The sequence below is a fragment of the Chiloscyllium punctatum genome, chromosome 7 (assembly GCF_047496795.1).
Source record: "Chiloscyllium punctatum isolate Juve2018m chromosome 7, sChiPun1.3, whole genome shotgun sequence".
NCBI lineage: Eukaryota > Metazoa > Chordata > Chondrichthyes > Orectolobiformes > Hemiscylliidae > Chiloscyllium > Chiloscyllium punctatum.
The window spans coordinates 109,243,418-109,262,293 of NC_092745.1; the positions used below are offsets into that span (position 1 = coordinate 109,243,418).

At 38.3% G+C, this 18,876-nt stretch overlaps 1 protein-coding gene across 2 annotated transcripts in view; it reads right to left on the bottom strand.

Moving 5' to 3' along the window:
• agla (amylo-alpha-1, 6-glucosidase, 4-alpha-glucanotransferase a) overlaps positions 1 to 18,876 on the bottom strand; it is a 93,693-nt gene that overhangs the window by 36,440 nt on the left and 38,377 nt on the right. For both annotated transcript variants that reach the window (XM_072574573.1, XM_072574574.1), the window contains exons 11-20: positions 17,607 to 17,746; positions 15,620 to 15,807; positions 12,931 to 13,054; positions 10,770 to 10,933; positions 8,133 to 8,234; positions 7,193 to 7,348; positions 6,895 to 7,045; positions 1,432 to 1,556; positions 666 to 775; positions 416 to 550 (exon numbers count right to left, since the gene is read on the bottom strand). In XM_072574573.1, the coding sequence (XP_072430674.1) occupies positions 416 to 550; positions 666 to 775; positions 1,432 to 1,556; positions 6,895 to 7,045; positions 7,193 to 7,348; positions 8,133 to 8,234; positions 10,770 to 10,933; positions 12,931 to 13,054; positions 15,620 to 15,807; positions 17,607 to 17,746 (1,395 nt within the window). The remainder of the gene's footprint in view (positions 1 to 415; positions 551 to 665; positions 776 to 1,431; positions 1,557 to 6,894; positions 7,046 to 7,192; positions 7,349 to 8,132; positions 8,235 to 10,769; positions 10,934 to 12,930; positions 13,055 to 15,619; positions 15,808 to 17,606; positions 17,747 to 18,876) is intronic.

An 18,876-nucleotide genomic window follows, 5' to 3' on the forward strand; every position in this document is an offset into this window, starting at 1 on the left:
CTGCTTCATCCTCCTGCTCACTTCTTTCCAGGTCATTCTTCCTAAATCAGTAGGAGCCCATTCCCTCAGGATGATTCAAGAAGCCAAAATGACACTATCACTGTAAAACCACTTACTTTGTGAGAATCACGTTAGATGGCTGTAATTTATGGTTTTGTCCCGATGGCCAATTTCACAAGTATTTTTTAATTATAGAATTAATTAACTCCAATAATCCCTCAGAAACTAGGGTCAAATTATACTTGCTATATGAGAAATTAAGCATTTTTTGGCTAAACGTCAGGTGTCAATGTAGATCAACTATGACTTCAGTATATATCTTATTTCTTACTGTTTGATAAAATTTGAGTTATGATTTCACACAGAATTTTATTTTAATTTTCTCTAACTATATCATAGAAAACCTGCCACTTACGATTTAAATGATTGAGTCAGTATTGTTGGAGGAGCATCATCAGCAATACTGCCAACTTTATAATGAGGGCTAAATTGAGCAAGATGATGGCGAAGAATTCCAACGGTTTCCTGGGCCTTTGCATCAAGGGTCACTCTACAAAGACATAATTGTGAAACAAAGAATATTTTAGAGACAACTGAAGTAAATGCAATTAAAATTGTAAAAACACAATTTATTTGGCACAAAATTGTACAACAACTTCATTTACCGAAAGATAATGATGCTTCCAGGAGGAAAGTTTTCAAAGTTGATTTTGTACACGTACTCGCTGCGATCTTTAGAAGTTACCTCTGTCTTAACAATGTTGCTGTCACTTAACTGGAAAATGAACATGAAGTTAGCAACTGAAACTTTTTGTATTAACAATCTTATCAAACAATCTACAGACGAGATGATTAGATTCTCTACAGTGTGGAAACAGGCCTTTCAGCCCACACTGACCCTCCGAAGAGTAACCCACCCAGACCTATTTCCCTCTGACTAATGCATCTAACACTATGGGCAATTTAGCATGACCAATTCACCTAACTTGCACATCTTTGGACTGTGGGAGGAAACCGGAGCACCCGGAAGAAATCCACGCAGACACAGGGACAACGTGCAAACTCCACACAGACAGTCGAACGAGGCTAGAATCGAACCCAGGTCCCTGGTGCTATGAGGCAGCAGGGATAATCACTAAGCCACTATGCCGCCCCTAATATCATAAAGGGGCCAACAAGCTAGATGGTTAGTGCATGATTCAGACCCGTGCTAATAGTGTGGACTCGATTCCTATTCAAGCTGAGGTAAGCTTTCGAACCACCTCTCTGTCCGCCCTGCGAGTAGTAGGCAATGGCAAAGATCACAAGCAATAAAAACTGTCAAGGCAACAATTCAGGATGAAACATCAACAGTGTAGCCTATGTGCCAAGCATGAATGATTTAATGCATGAGAAAATCAATAATACCATATAAAGAGATATGCTTTTCACCTGAATATGTTCTTTGATATTCACTGTATATTGAGGTAATCCATTAATGAAATATTTATCTTTTCTGTAATCATCAGTCTTTCTCTGCACCGTCATGGCTTCCATTACAATTTCAGTTATTTTACCTATAATAAAAAAGGTGATATTGTGATGAAAGAGGTATAATTTAAATGTACACATTCATATAATTTTGGGCAGTTCAATTTGACCATAGAGTTAGATGAAAATGGCTTATTTACACAGTGGATTTTTTTCTAATAAAATCAGGGTCAGTGTCCTTGTGAAACAATGACTTCACTCCAGTATTGCTCATAAAGCCAGTTATAGAGTAATAGAGTCTAGCTGTATACTCTCGTGGTGTATTAATGGAAAATTGTTTATACTGTATAGACTGTAGAGTACACATTCATGGCCATTAGTTTGATTTCCATTTACAGTAACGAATGATTGATTTGGGTTTTAAAAAAAACCCAGCGACAGAATGTTTTTGCAGCTGTGCAAGGGAGACCTGACTGGGACCAGAAGCAAATTTAGCTTCTCTCCTCACAGGAGTTCAGTCACTATAACCTGGTGTTGTGTGATTTTTGACAAGGGGAAAAGATAGTTCAGTTTGTGCAGCTACCAAACCAGTAGACTTTTTAGTTTGAAATCAGTAGGTTATTAGAAGCTGAGAAAGCTCAAAATTCTCAGTTTTGAGTATTTTATGTAAAAATACTTTTAAGCATGCAGGAAAAAAAAAGTACTGTGGAGTATCAGTTAAGTCGCAGTCAGAGATCTATTCTAGAGGTAATTTCTGCAGACAGAGTCACTAGCACCTGAAAAAGGAGGGAAGCCCCGAAAGCTTGTCTTTCAAAGCTAAACCTGTTGGACTATAACCTGGTGTCATGTGATTTTTGATCCCGTTTCATCTTCCACATGGCAGCTAGATTCAACTTATATTAATATGTCGTTTTAAAAAAAGGAATTATGACAAGATAACAGGGTACTGGATCAGGACAAGATTGAGGCTACCATCTAAGTAAGTGTTTAATTAGTATTGAGGAGGCACGGTTTGGAGACTTACCAACAGAGAATGTAAAGGGATGTTAATATATGAACATTGTAATAATGGACACAGCAGTGCAAAGACCATTCAGTAATGTGTCTTGCAAAAAATAAGTCATGCAGTGAATGATGGAACGTTTCTCAAAATAACAGTCGATGAAGTGGTAAACTAACATCTACTCTGGCATAAGCACTCCATGTAAGAATTTACTTTAAATGCTTGGGACTCATGGTCAATATCAATTGGTTTAGAGGAGAAATCAACAAATGCCTTCAGTGATGTATGATCATCCACAAGCTTTGGAAGAGACAACAATTAGTTCCAATTTACCTTATCACTCGCATATGCTGCTTGCCACGAGAAGGACATTCATCATAGCAGAGGTTTCAGAGAAAATTAGACAACCTTTGCAGCACTGCATAACGGCATCAGAAAAATAAATCCTGCTGAATGAATGTGTTACAGAGAGAAGGGCAGAAAGAAGGGCATGAAAAATCTTTGGCGGGTAGGATCAAGGATAACCCCAAGGTATGTGTATGTGAGAAACATGAGAATGACGAGAACGAGGGTAGGTCCGATCAAGGACAGTAGTGGGAGACTGTGTATTGAGTCGGAAGAGATAGGAGAGGTCTTGAATGAGTACTTTTCTTCAGTATTTACAAATGAGAGGGACCGTATTGTTGAAGAGGAGAGTATGAAACGGACTGGTAAGCTAGAGGAGATACTTGTTAGGAAGGAAGATGTGTTGGGCATTTTGAAAAACTTGAGGACAGACAAGTCCCCCGGGCCTGAGAGGATAGATCTGAGGATTATGTGGGAAGTAAGAGAGGAAATTGCAGAGCCGTTGGCAATGATCTTTTCGTCTTCACTGTCAACGGGGGTGGTACCAGGGGACTGGAGAGTGGCGAATGTTGTGCCCCTGTTCAAAAAAGGGAATAGGGATAACCCCAGGAATTACAGGCCAGTTAGTCTTACTTCAGTGGTAGGCAACGTAATGGAAAGGGTACTGAGGGATAAGATTTATGAGTATGTGGAAAGACACTGCTTGATTAGGGACAGCCAGCACGGATTTGAGAGGGGTAGGTCTTGCCTTACAAGTCTTATTGAATTCTTTGAGGAGGTGACCAAGCATGTGGATGAGGGTAGAGCAGTGGATGTAGTGTACATGGATTTTAGTAAGGCATTTGATAAGGTTCCCCATGGTAGGCTTATGCGGAAAGTCAGGAGGCATGGGATAGTGGAAAGTTTGGCCAGTTGGATAGAGAACTGGCTAACCGGTCGAAGTCAGAGAGTGGTGATAGATGGTAAATATTCAGCCTGGAGCCCAGTTACAAGTGGAGTTCCTCAGGGATCAGTTTTGGGTCCTCTGCTGTTTGTAATTTTTATTAATGACTTGGAAGAGGGAGTCGAAGGGTGGGTCAGTAAATTTGCAGACGATACGAAGATTGGTGGAGTTGTGGATAGTGAGGAGGGCTGTTGGCTGTTGTTGGCTGCAAAGGGACTTAGATATGAGGCAGAGCTGGGCTGAGGAGTGGCAGATGGAGTTCAATCCTGTCAAGTGTGAGGTTGTCCATTTTGGAAGGACAAATAAGAATGCGGAATATGGGGTTAACGGTAGGGTTCTTAGTAAGGTGGAGTAGCAGACGGATCTAGGGGTCTACGTTCATAGATCTTTGAAAGTTGCCACTCAGGTGGATAGAGCTTGTAAGGCGGCCTATGGTGTGTTAGCGTTCATTAGCAGAGGGGTTGAATTAAAGAGTCGTGAGGTGATGTTGTAGCTGTACAGGACCTTGGTAAGGCCACATTTGGAGTACTGTGTGCAGTTCTGGTCGCCTCACTTTAGGAAAGATGTGGAAGCTTTGGAGAGGGTGCAGAGGAGATTTACCAGGATGTTGCCTGGAATGGAGAATAGGTTGTACGAGGATAGGCTGAGAGTGGTAGGCCTTTTCTCATTGGAACGGCGAAGGATGAGGGGTGACTTGATAGTGGTTTATAAGATGATCAGGGGAATAGATAGAGTAGATAGTCAGAGACTTTTTCACCGGGTACAACAGAGTGTTACAAGGGGACATAAATTTAAGGTGAAGGGTGGAAGGTATAGGGGGGATGTCAGGGGTAGGTTCTTTACCCAGAGAGTGGTGGGGGCATGGAATGCGCTACCTGTGGGAGTGGCAGAGTCAGAATCATTGGTGACCTTTAAGCGGCAATTGGATAGGTACATGGATAGGTGCTTAAGCTAGGACAAATGTTCGGCACAACATCGTGGGCCGAAGGGCCTGTTCTGTGCTGTATTGTTCTATGTTCTAAGAGTGAAAAGGCCAGGTTAAGTTGAAAGGCAGGGGTGGACAAATAGTGATTCTCAAACATGGCAATAGAGTTATTAGATACTTTCCTCAAGGTTAATCAGTACTGATTATATATTTGTGGAATCTGAACAATAACAGAAAATGATCAGACATCATGCTCTTCAGGTACATGTATTACACGAGTAGCGAGTAGCACATGGCAGGTAAGGAACTGCTTGAATATGGACAAATGGCACTGAAGCAATGGATAGGACTATATTTCACAAAGGGCAATTACCAAAAGTCAGCACTAAAGCATAAAATACATGCTAGAAAATATCAGTGAATGAAGAGTAGCCATCATTATAATGAAAGTAGGGAAAGCCACTAGTAAATTATATATTGGCTAAATCTTCTTGATGAGAAACAGGAGGCAAGATCAATGGACTGACAAAGTGAAATAAAGATTTGCAAGACCAGAATATACAGTGCAAGTTTCTGAAGTGGATTACAGACCCAGGAAAAAGATCATGGGCAGGCAAGAGGACCTCTGATGTTAGGAGGAAAAGATCATTCAGCTACTGTCCAGACTGAACTAGGAGAGCAAGGAGAGATTGTTTGACAAGAATGAGGATGACAGAGTAGACTAGGAATGCCATGAGAGGTTTCAGTAACTGCTAACTTCATCAAATTCTTGAGAACATAAGTTGATGAATATGAAAATTTTTGCAGGGTGAAAAATTTCAAAGGGAAGTACTTTTGAAATTACCTAAAGAAGGTGACATAGAAAGGAAGCTGTGAAAAGTAAACAAATGTATTAATGGGTTGAATGATGAATAAAGCATAATGATGCTTTCAGCAAGATGGACCTAACTGAAAAGTAAGTTATATTCAACTGAAATATTCTGCTGGTATCATAAAAGCAAAACCAGCAGGCATCTTTAAGATGCTGGACAATGACTTCCTGTGAAGATATTCTACAGAATTTAAGCAATGTGCTGTATATAAAATAAAAAGGCAATTTAAGATTGGAGGTCAGTCTTCAAAGGCCTTTAACTAAATAGGATTAGACATTAAGCAGAATAAGTCATGAGTGACCTTATATCACTAGTCTTATTTTAAAAATGTTAATTCACCTCCCAATAAATTGTGCCAGGCTAAGAAAGAAAGATTTATTGGGTATCAGGAAGGAATAGACTAGTCAAGAAATAGGATTCGACTTTAAAATGGCTGTGCACTCAAACTTGACCCAATGCTAGCTATAAATGTGTTGCATCTGAGTATTAGAATGGAACACACTATTTTGAGGAAATTTAAGATCAGATGAAAAAATTCTGAAAATGCACTGAAGTTTTTAAGCCTCAGATGATCCAGACAGCATGAAGCGTATCTATTTTAGTGATATTTCACATGCCAACCGTCTGAATAGATATTCTTTAATGGCAAGTTTTATCATATTCTTGCTACAAAAACATAATAAATGTGTGTATTAGCCTAGGTAGTCAATGAAGAAAAAGATACTGAGCGGTATCTGGGCTGCAGAAACACTGGTGCTAGTAGAAGCAATAGATAGAGTGGTATATTTATACAGTATTCTGAAGATAATCCTAAACAAGAGGCAAACACAAAAAAGTGCCTACAGATCATAGTGATAACTATTATAAAGTCAGAGAGTCATAAAGCATGGAAACAGACTCTTCGGTCCAGCTCACCCATGCCAGCCTGCATTTGGTGCATATCCCTCTGTATTATACCTTGATTATATTACTAATGTTCTTCAATGAAATAAACTGTTAATCACAGCACAAGCACTAAGTGACAATATCAGGAAGTGAAAAGGTGCTATTTATTGTATATTTATTGAACAATTTAATAACTTTTTTATATAAACGTATGGAAAAGTACCAAAATCGTTTAGTAAAAGTATTTTTTTTTCTGAAGACATGCAAGTCTTTGTTGCTTTTTGAAATAAACAAATTAGAAACTTGAATTAAGGTTTCCCAATCATCATGCTATCAAGTAGTTCATATAAATTTATTAAAGTTAGTAACTATTAATCATTTCTATAATAATTATTTTTTAAAAAGCAGAAATTATTTTTTAATAATTATTTTTAAAAAGCAGAAATAATACCTGGGATGTACATTGGAGACAGGTCAGTCTTATAGTAAGATGTATCTGGATTTCTAAATGCAGTACGTGACACAGCCACTACTGAGTTGTGGTTACTTGGGCAATGTCGTGTAACTGCCACTGTGTCTTCATCCAACTGATCCACATACACCTAAAATGTACATCAACTATATTCAAATACAAAGTATCTCAAATTCTGTGCAACTATTTTCCAATTCAAACAAAAGGCTATTATGAATAAATTTGATGCATAATCCTGTGTATAAATTTAAAGAACAGAAAATTACATTTTCCACACCTGATAGAAGGAATTAGCTCCAAGTTCACGGTGAAGTTTGTTAATTGCATACTTTCCTGCAATGATTCCACTCTGCTGATTTACTTCCCCTAGATATTCTGGACGTGCATTAGGATTATATGTGGGATATAGCCTCTCCTCTGTAACTACAGATATCTATTAACATCAGAAGCAGAGACAATCAAGAGTTGAATATTAATTACTGAAAATTAAAAAAAACATAGTATGTGCTTTAAATGTCAAATGGTACAATTAAAATTAAGGACAATAACAATCACATCACAGGGAGGAGAGGAGGAGGGAAGGCTGAAATTACTAAGCTCGACAAACACCACAGCATATATCACATTCCTATGCTTTCTCAGTTTTTTTAAAAAATGAAAGTATTAGTCCAATGATATTTAACACATCATAATTAGCAGAGATTTGTGTTTCAACACATTTTTGGATGAAACATCACTTCTGCTTATTGGCTTATTAAAGTTCATCCTGAAAAAGCAGGGCAAGTACAATAGTTTCTCAGATTTCAGAACAAATGTGTCATCTTACAGAGAATACAAATCATAAGCACACAAACTGTTGCCATTGCTTTAACTTTTAAAACTGATATTAAAAATATATTATAAGTTTTTATGATCTAAATTCATGTTTCAGCTTGCAATGAAAAATATTCATTGACAATGAATGACTAAACTAATCATGCATCACAAAAATTTATGTCTGCCCTTCTTGGATTTCAATACCTGTCACTGGTAAATTATATAAAAAAAGAATGACCTTGCTTATTTCACACTATGGTATTAGTTTTTATTGAAAATAACTGAAAGAAAAGTTTGCTCGCTATGATTTCTGATTAATAGAAAATTAATGTTCTGTAGAGACATTATAAAAGATGAAAATACTTAAAGTCTATTGTTAAAAAAAAATCCTACAGACAAACCTGATGGGGTACCAGGTAATCGTAACCCATTGTGCTTCCTGAGGCACAGCATGCCATAGAAACAATAGTTGAACTGGGAAGAGCATCATAAACGGAACGATGCTGTAAGATAAAGACAATTATATATAATCAAAGAGACATTTTGATCCAAGTAGAAATTCATAAATGTAGTTTGCATTTTAATGCTCATGTAAAATCACAGCGTACCATACCTTTGGCCCATCGAGTTTGTGCCACCAAAAATACACTATTACCTACACTGGCTCCATCACCTTAAACATAGAGTGCTCATACCTTTTAAAGATTAAGAGGTTACTCATCTCAACTACCCTGCTAGCAATATATTCCAGATCCCGAGAACCCAAATTTCAGGAACGTTCACTTTAAAAATGTGCCCTTTGTTATTGATCATTCAAATAAGAGCAACAATTACTTTCTACTGATTCTGTCTACACCTCTCATAACCTTATATGCCTCAATCAGGTCCTCCCTCAAACTTTTCTGTTCCAAAGGAAACAATTTGAGCTACCCAGCCTCTCTTCACAGCTGAAATATTCCATTCCAGACAATATTCTGGTGAATCTCCTTTGCATCCCTCTCAGATCCAATAAAAGCTCCCTGCTCTTATAATCTATGCCTTGACTGATAAAGGCAAGCACCCCAAGATTTCTGTATGCCTTAACTACCCTATCAACCTGTCCAGCCATCTTCAGAGATGTGGACAAGCACCACAAGATTTCTCGGCTCCTCTGACTTTTCTAGTGTCCTGACATTCATTGAATATCCCCTAGTCTTGTTACTTTCAAAGTGCATCTACCTCACATTTGAGATTAAACTCTAAATCTTCCATTGATCTGCCAACATCTTCCTGTAATGTAAGATCTTCCTCCTCACAAGCAACTACCTGGCCAATCATTGTATCATCTGCACACTTACTTATCAGTGATAAGTAATCCCTCATATTTAAGACTATCTCAAACAATAAGGGATCCCAGCAGTGATCCCTGTAGAATGCCAATGCACATCAGTCTCCAGTTGTACAAACAGCCTTATGCCAACACCTTCTGTCTCCGGATACCAAGCCAATTTTTGACCCAACTTACCAAGTTACCCTGGATCCCACTACTTTTATTTTGTCAGTTTCCCACATGGGACTTTGTCAAAGACCTTGCCTAAATCCATATAAACTACACCAACGACCTTATCCTCATCTAAACATTTGGTGACTCCATTGAAAAATTCGATTAAATTTGTTAAGCATGACCTCCATTTTACAAAGCTATGCTGACTATCCCTGATCAAATCATTACTTTCGACATGGAGATTAAGTCTCTCCTTCAGAATTTTCTCCAGCAGTTTCCCTACCGTTGATGATCTGCTGTTCCCTGGTCTAGCTCTACCACTCTTCATGTAAATTGGAACTACATTAGCTATCCTGCAGTCCTTTGGCGCTTCCCCAAAGGATCAGGGCTGTTATTTTCTCCCTTATCTCCCACAGCAGCCTGGAAAACAATTTATCTAGACTTGGGGATATGTTCACCTTTTAACCCACCAAAGTTTTCAATATGTAATTTCTTATATCAATCCGATATAAGATTAGGCTCAAGAACTTCACGGTTCATCTTTTCCAACACTTGATTTGCATCCACTTTCTCTAGAGTAAGAGAAATGTGAAGTACTCATTTAACATTCTACCAATGCCCTTCAGCTTCACACAGATTGCCCATGGTCCCTAATGGACTCCATCCTTTCCCGGATTATTCTCGTCCCCTTGTGAAACTTGTAGAATATCTTGGGATTCTCCCTAATCTTGACCACGAGCATTTTTTTCAAGCCTTTTCTTTCCCTACTAATTGCTTTCTTGCATTCCCCCCATACTTCCTATGTTCCTCTGGGGTCTCTGTTTTTTCTCCCTTTATACCTATACATCTTGTTGGTTTTTAAACCAATCCTTTCCAGCATTGAAAGGGCATCTCTTGGTTCTAGCAACAACGTAACAAACTTCACATCAGAACAGGTAACCTCAACTTTTAACTCATCAATATTTAGTATCTGTATAAATGATTAAATGGTTGATTGCTTTTAAAACATGCCCGTTTTGGGGGAAAGAAAAATTAAATTACTCACCTCATCTCAAAAGGACATAATTACTTGTAACCAAAACCCTGGTCAAACTACCGTGTTGATGCCTGCAGCCTAGGTGCCTTGGTTCATTTATAGGAAAGTAAAAGCACAACGATATTAACATTTCCAAAATAAACTAGCTAAAGGATGAGGATGTAGATTTGCTCACTGAGCTGGAAGGTTCGTTTTCAGACGTTTCGTCACCATGCTAGGTAACATCATCAGTGAGCCTCTGGCTGAAGCACTGGTAGCATGGCCCACTCTCTATTTGTGTTTATGTGTCAAACCTCACTAAGACTAGCTAAAGAAAAAAAAGGAGCTTTCCAGTACTACTTTCATAGTTACGTCCTTGTGTTTCAAACATGAGTTTCCCTGAGTAAGTTCACCATGCTAGCAAGACAAATTTTACTGGGCATAAAAATATTCAGCTCTCTACAATAAAGGGATAAACAATTTATAATTGTAGTGTTGTTTGCTGATAAACATTAACAATAAATATTAATGATACTGTACCTCAATCAAGGACTCATTATCATGGGTAACATCCATAAACAAAGCATGAGCAATTTTGGGTATTAAAGGCTTCACAGATGGCTGAGCAAAAGATCCAACAGGTAGTCCTCCAAACCGGTAGACCAGTCTCCCCTCTTCGTGGCTGTCACCAGCACTCATTGCCTCTGTAGTACACCGTACCCAATTAAAAGTTGGACATTTCATAATGTACAGCATACAGTATTTAAAACATTCTGTTGAGACTTTTTTTTAAAATGGGCATTTCATCCTCTTTCCATTTAGTTCATTGCCTAGTTCTAAAATCTCAGTGTACAAACTTACTGCAAATCAAAGCATAAAGTCACTGGGAGGAAACTGTAAATATAGAATGTTCAAATCAATAATTATTTTGCTGCCAGATTCTTACAGGAGTTGACAGAGGAGATGCAGAAACGATAGTCCCTGTGGTTTTGTTTTTGGGGATGGCACTTGGGTTGGGAGGGGAGAAGGTTGGTTTGAGAACCAGGGCATACAGTCTCAGAGCAGCTGGCTCAGGACACAGATCAGGAATGATTTCTTTGCTCAGAGGGTGGTGAATCTTTAAACCTCCATGCCCTGGCTGTGGAGGCTCAATCGCTGAGAAGGTTTCAAGGTTGAGACTGACAGATATCTACCCCTTACAAACAGCAAGGGATACTGACAGTGCAGGAAAATGGTGTTTAAAGTAGAAGATTAACAACATTCCCATTGGATGGCACAGCCGGCTCAAGATATTGAGTGAGATGTTCATTCTCTTCTTTCTTATGCTCTTAGGCCTAAAAAGGTCCAAGTCATGAATATGATGGAATAGTCCTCACGTGCCTGGATGACTTCAGTTCCAACAACACTCAAGAAGGATGACACATCCAGACTGAAAAACCACTCCATTTGATTGACACCTCAACTGCTACCTTCATCATTCAACTCCTTTACCACCAACACAGTGGCAGCGGTGTGTATCATCTACAACTCGTACTACAGAATTCAACCAGACACTTCCAAACGGGTGACCCCTCTGAACCAGAAGGATAAGGCCAAAAGATGGATGGGACCTCCCTGCCCTCCATGTCACATATAAACTACAATCAACTGTCCCTTCAATGTCCATCAAAATTCTGGGAATTCCTTCCAAACAGCATTTTGGATGTACTTAAGCTTTTCAGTCTGTTAGAGGATGTGTGAATGGTGGCAGAGGTAAGTGGGTAGGTTAGCAACCAGACTGGCGAGTTGGGTATTCTTGTACACACAGCAATTAGATTAGGATTCTTCCATCTAGTATTTCCTGGGAATGATCCAGGTCTGTCAGAATTGTCTGAAATCTCAAGCTCTTAGTTGAAAATTCTTTCAGATGGTCCACTGTGGCAGGGAATTGTATATTGGAAATTTGAAGTTGTCCAGCAATTTCCGTAGAGTCAGTGATGCCATGGAGTCCAGAAATGCATCTTGGGTTGTACATCTGGTCACCAACCATCAAAGACTGGAAAATCTGGCCCAAGATTCCAAGTGCAATGCATATGATTTTCTTTATTTTGGTATCATTAACTATCACTAAAGAGTCAAGCAGTATTGTTTAAATTATGTCTGCAAGACAGAGTAGTCAGTTGCTTTGTCTCATTGCACCAACTTTACACCTTTCTTCCCTCTAACCTCACCCACTCAAATTTACTAAATCACAATTAAAATGTTTTCGGAGGGGACACTTTGTTTTTGCAACTGCAGAAATTTGTAGGTATAAAGACTTCCCGTTAACGTAATATTTACGGTGCATGTAATAAGGCTACTATAAGGTTCTGCTATAACGTGGTAGTTCTGATCTCGTGCAATCCCATGTTATAAGAAAATCATGTAATAGCAGCACCATTTACATTCATGGGGATGGAATCGCGTTACAACCAATGCACATTTTAAAAGCTTGTGCTTTAGAAACACAGTGTCCCCAATTCATTAATCACATTATAGGAAATTTGCATTAACGAAACGCGCGTTATAGCAGAATGACCTGTATTTCCATATGATTTGCTGACTGGGCTTTGTTATCAGTTTGCGATTTCTGTAAAGCATTAATCACAAAACTCAATGCTTATAAAGATAATAATCTATCACTCTATCAGTACACTATCTTCATAAAACTAATCACACTTACCTCGAATTAAGGAACTTATGCCCAGTTTAGTCACAAAGACATTATCCATCTCCTCACTTCCAGTGAACAGTTCTGCTACTACATACAGATTTGGCCGTATTCTTCTGGCAGTGTCCAGCATGTACTGCAGACAAGAAAGCAACAGCCATGGAAATCACATTTATCTGAATAGAAGTAAGGTAAAATCAAAAACCTAGTTTGGGCAGAAAGATAAGTCCAGGATGAAAGTCATGCAGAAAAGTTAAACCATTTAGCAAAATGGAAAATAAATTACTATGTTAGTGGATGTTGAAGAAGTGAGAAAAGTGTTAAAAAGAGAACAATATCAAATAAACATCATGATTATAAAAGTATTAGTAGTACACCAAAAGTAACATGATGGGAATAGATAAAAAATATAATTTTAGCTACATGCTCTTTCAAAGTCGTTTCATATTTTCTGAAGTCAGGTCGAGACCACTTCCCACAAACTGGACAGCTTGAAGGAATTGGATGGCATAATTCAACTCTAATTCCATTGGTATTCAACAGTACCTGGCATCAGTGGACAGAATATTGACTTCCTTTTATGATCAAACTACATAGCAGCTCCATTGGTGAATCCACCATTTTAACTTTAAATCTTGGAATCATACAGTATTTGGCCCATGAGTTTTTTTTCCAAGAGTCATTCGGAATTCCCATTCATTCCTATTGCCCTGAAAAAGAAAGCCCTCTAGTTTTGGACCTCCCCATACCGGGAAAAAGACTTTCTCTATTTAGTCCATCAATTACTCTCATGATTTTATAAACCTCTATAAGGTCACCCCTCAGCCTCTGACACTCCAGGGAAAATAGCCTCAGCCTATTCAGTCTCTCCCTGTAGCTCAAAACCTCCAACCCTGGCAACATTCTTGTAAATCTTTTCTGAACCCTTTCAAGTTTAACAACATCCTTCCTGTAGCAGGGAGACCAGAATTGCACACAGTATTCCAACAGTGGTCTAATCAATGTCCTGTCCAGCTGCAACATGACCTCCCAACTCCTATACTCAATGAACTGACCAATAACACAAGCATACCAAACACCTTCTTCACTATCCTGTCTACCTGTGACTCCACTTTCAAGGAGATATGAACCTGCACTCCAAGGCCTCTTTGTTGAGCAATACTGCCCAGCACCTTACCATTAAGGTGTGAGTCCTGCCTTGATTTGCCTTTCCAAAATGCAGCACTTCACATTTATTAAAATCAAAACTCCATCTACCACTCCTCAGCACGTTGATCTGTCTGATCAAGACCCGTTGTACTCGGAGGTATCCTTCTTCTCTGTCCACTCCACTTCCAATTTTAGTGTCATCTTAAAACTTATTAACCACACCTCCTATGTTCACATCCAAATCATTTCGATAAGTAACAAAATGTAGAGGACCCAGCACTGATCCTTGTGGCACACCACTGGTCATGGGCCTCCTGTCTGAAAAGAAACCCTTCACCACCACCACCCTCTCTTTCTACCTTCAAGCCAGCTCTGTATCCAAATGGCTACTTCTCCCTGTATTCCATGAGATCTAACCTTGCTAACCAATCTACCATGAGGGGATTATGTAATTTCTTGCCAACATTGATAGCAGTTTCCTTTTTCTACCTCTAAATCACAACTTGGGCTCTGCAAAATTAAATTCCTAAAGTAAGTCTTTAGACATCAATTTCATATCAGCTGTACAGAAACTTTAAAGAAGAGGCAGGTTACTTTTTTCCCCCACACCATTCGTAAATAAATAGAATGTAATACATTAACTATCTACCTGAGCAATCAAGCAAGAGCATACTGTAACAGCAAATGTACAACAGAAATCATTCAAGTACCACAGAATCTGATCATGTTACATTGTTAATTACAGGAAAAACGACACACGTTTAAGGCAGGATATCCAAACTGTAAGAGCATCTACAATTTCCTAACTTTGGTATTTAACTTCTGACATTAGGAAGACTTAAGTCTCTTGCGCATTTATTTGCCTTATTTTGTAAGCCCAATTGCTATAGTTGAGGTTGTTTTGATGCTTTTGTCTCATTTTTGCTAAGCCTTCAGTTATAGCTCCACAGCCTAGTAGTTTTAGGAACTTCAGATACGAGTTAATGCAAACACTGCATTTAACTTTACTTAAGATTCCCAAGAGTTGATATAAAGCAACTATTGTACTACCAACCTAGATACTCCATGCAGCTGAAAACAACAAAAACTTGGATGTCCCTAACTTTAAAAAAAGTCATACACTAAACAAACTGGCTGGTAATGCACAATTTAAGTGAACTGGATGCATTACTTAAGCCAAACCAGCATTAGCTGCTTGTGGGATAAATACATAATACTATTTGATTACAAACTTCAGGCACTTTTTATCTGAAAAGTAAATCTGCAGAATTAAATGAGGTTGCCTATACAATAAAAAAAGGAAAATGAAAAAAAAAACAAATTACAAGAGCCCTTTCTAAAGCAACCATGTGGAATGAGCCAGTTTGCAGCTGGAAGGCCACCTACAGAAACACTGATATAGAGGGCAGAGACACTGCATGTGCATAAATACAACTGAAAATATCAACTTCTCCAAAATTAAAAGCCTAAAACCTTTTCATAATATCTATTATGCATGTTTAAAGAGTTACCAAAATACCTAACAGACAGGGATAAAAATCTTAATCTGTACCTCAGCGACACGAATAGGTGTTGAATGACAGTTGTCTAAGCGCACCCCATAGAAGATTTTGGCTGTAATTTCTGTATACTTCTGCATGTGTGCCCAAAGATAAGGGCAGTCTTCTGGCTTTTTTCCATATCGAAGTTTAACACTATCACCCCAGCAAATCAATTCTCTTCTCAGGTAAACGTTCGAACCTACAATAAAAATAAATTGTAACTTTTAAAAATGTCTAGTAACTTGTAATCACATCATAAACAATTACAGAATTTTTGACAATGGCGCAAAAAATACTGCAGTGCAAGGATTGGAAAATAAAATACACTTGTTTATGATCATGAAACAGGAAAAGACCATCAGGATAAAAACACACATTCCTTCATGGAATCATAGAATTGCTATGTCTCAGAAAAAGGCCATTTGGGCTGCTATGCTTGTGCTGTTGAAGAAATTTGGGTAGTGTCACTACCCACCCCAAGAAATGCGTAATTATTTTCATTTCAGGTAACTATCCAACTCTCTTTTTCAAATACACATAAGCACCTATGACATTGTTCAGGCAGTCTAATCCTCGCCCGAGATGCTAACTACTCATCGGTTAAAGGTTTGCCTCATGTCATATTGATTCTTTTCTCAATCGCTTAGTAGCTGTCTTCTGGTTCTTGTCCTTATGCCAATGGGAACAGTTTATAAACATCTATTCTGTCAGGGCTCCTCACCATTTTAAATACCTCTATCAAATCTCCTTGCAACTTTTTCCTCTACAAGGAGAACAACCACAACTTTTCCAATCCTTTCATGTAGTTGAAGTCCCTCACCCCTGGATCAGTTGCAGGAAATCTTTTTTGCACCCTTTCTAAAGGTTTCGCATTTTTCCTAAACTGTGATGCCCTGAACTGGACACATTAGTTAAGTTTCGCCAAACCAGCATGAGCTGCTAATGGGACAAATACGTAATACTATCTGATTACAAACCACTTTATCTGAAAAAGTAAATCTGTAGGATTTAATAAGATTGCCTGTACAATAAAAAAAGTAAAAAAAAAAGACATTCACGAGAGCCCTTTCTAAAGCAATCATGTGAAACATTGCTTAATGAAATTGAATAACTAGGTTTTCAACCCATTCAACCTAAGCAATCAGCTTTAGCCAAGTGACAGTAGGTCCACAAGATAAACCTTTAAAATTAGATTAACCAGTTTCAAATAAAATTACTGTTTGAATTCAAATTAAATTCCAATCATTTATGAAAGCAAAATTGAAAGATTTGAAAATATTTTGATTGTCCATGAATAATAATTTCCAAAAACAGAAATGCCATCATTCTGAACAGCTCAGATCTTTAATATCTTACTCAATTTCAATGGCAATTATGGGCAATTAAATTATTATTGCGTGTAAAATTCAAGAAGAAAGCATTGTGACAGCAAATAGAGATATAAAATCATTACTGCAGATGTAGGCCATTTAATCCCACAAGTCCAAACAGGCTCCCTGCCAGAGTCATTCTGCTAACCCCACTCCGACTGCCTGCTGGTTGACAACTGGCGCAATGGCTACTGGTTGTACATTTAAAGTCTGGTTTCTCGCACATGCTCTTCAAAGTGACATAACAGTAATGAACACAGAAGTTTGGGAGTTATTAATTAGAGAATTTTCTTTTAAAAAAGATGCATCGTTGGTCAGCAATATAGGCTTAACAATGAAGCATAGGTTTAAACTGGCAAAGGCAAATTTAGAACCTATGCTCTGAAGATCTTCATATGGAATGACAAATGTTTTTGTGAGTTCCTCACTGAAAAGAGATTAATATGATGGAGTCTGGAAAGCAACATTTTGGAACTACTGATATGCCATTTCTCTTAACCTTTTATTCATCTTTACCTTGCTTTCAAATTTCTTATTTTTAAATTACTATTTCTACATTTGCTTTCCCTTTCAGAAAATACTTTTGTTTCAGTATTATGAAAATATTATCTAAACAAAAATAATTCACCTGGCTCAGCAAAGTTCCTTAGAGGGTCGTCACCCATTACCCAGCCATTATGGGCCATAAAGTACACTGCCTTTTCTGGTTGATACATCATTGGCTCCTCCTGTGCCAAAGACATCTCTTCAAAGTCGTAAGTGAAGTATCTGTGCACAAACCATAGATTTGTTACAAAATTAGCAGATCTCACTCAAGAAAAAAGGTACTCAGACCAAGTACTTATGAAAGCAAGCATTGCTTGTAGGATTTAATACACAGCAATTTTATTACTTTTGATACCAATTACTTTCCAAGATGCAATTTCAACTTCACCAACTTCTGTTACAAACAAAGCATACAGTGTGCATAATTAATAATTAGCCAGATTACAATGCATTCTACTTTTGTAAATAAATTTCAGAAGCAGCTGTACATGCTTGGATTAGGGACCATCCTCTGCAGATCTCCCCTTTTGGAACATGAGCGAAAACTATATAAAATGTGTTTGTGTGAAACCTTTACACATTTCAAAGCCAGGTTGCAGAATTACAAGGCCAATATTTAGCTCCCAGTGTCAAGCCTCTTTGAAGAAAGAATTCAGGCAGCTCACTGACGAGGATTCAATATGCCAATACTAATGCCCTTTCAAGTTGAAGCATCATTTAGACCAGGATTAGGTGTCCTTTTGGCACAACAGGTTTGTTCAGACTCTCTGACCTAGAAGCTCCTGTTTTAAACCAACCTCCAGAACTTGTAATGGATGGTCATTCATAAAGATTTCAAACAGTTTAAGAATCAACTTGTAAATACTTCCAATATATACCATGTGAAGGCTGCAGTTAGCCACGTGATGCAAAAAAAAACTGAATACTCTATCATGGTTATTCACAGCTTGGAACTACACCATGGTTCTAAAATTGTATGGTCCACAGTGACTCAAGACTGGAGGACTTGTCTTATGTAGAGAGGTTGACTAAGTTTGGACTTTTCTCTCTGGAGAGGAGGAGGAAGAGAGGTGACCTGATCAAGGTATACAAGGTAATGAGAGGCATGGATAGAGTCAATAGCCAGAGACTTGTCCCCAAGGCAGGACTGACTGGCACAAGAGGTCATAGTTTTAAGATATTAGGAGGAGACGTCAGAGGTAGGTTCTTTACATAGAGTTGTGCATGGATGGAATGCATTTCCAGCGCTGGAGGCGGAAGCCGAGTCATTAGGGACATTTAAATGACTGCTGGATGTGCACATGGACAGCAACAAATTGAGGGGTGCTTAGGTTAGGTTCTTTTATTTTACA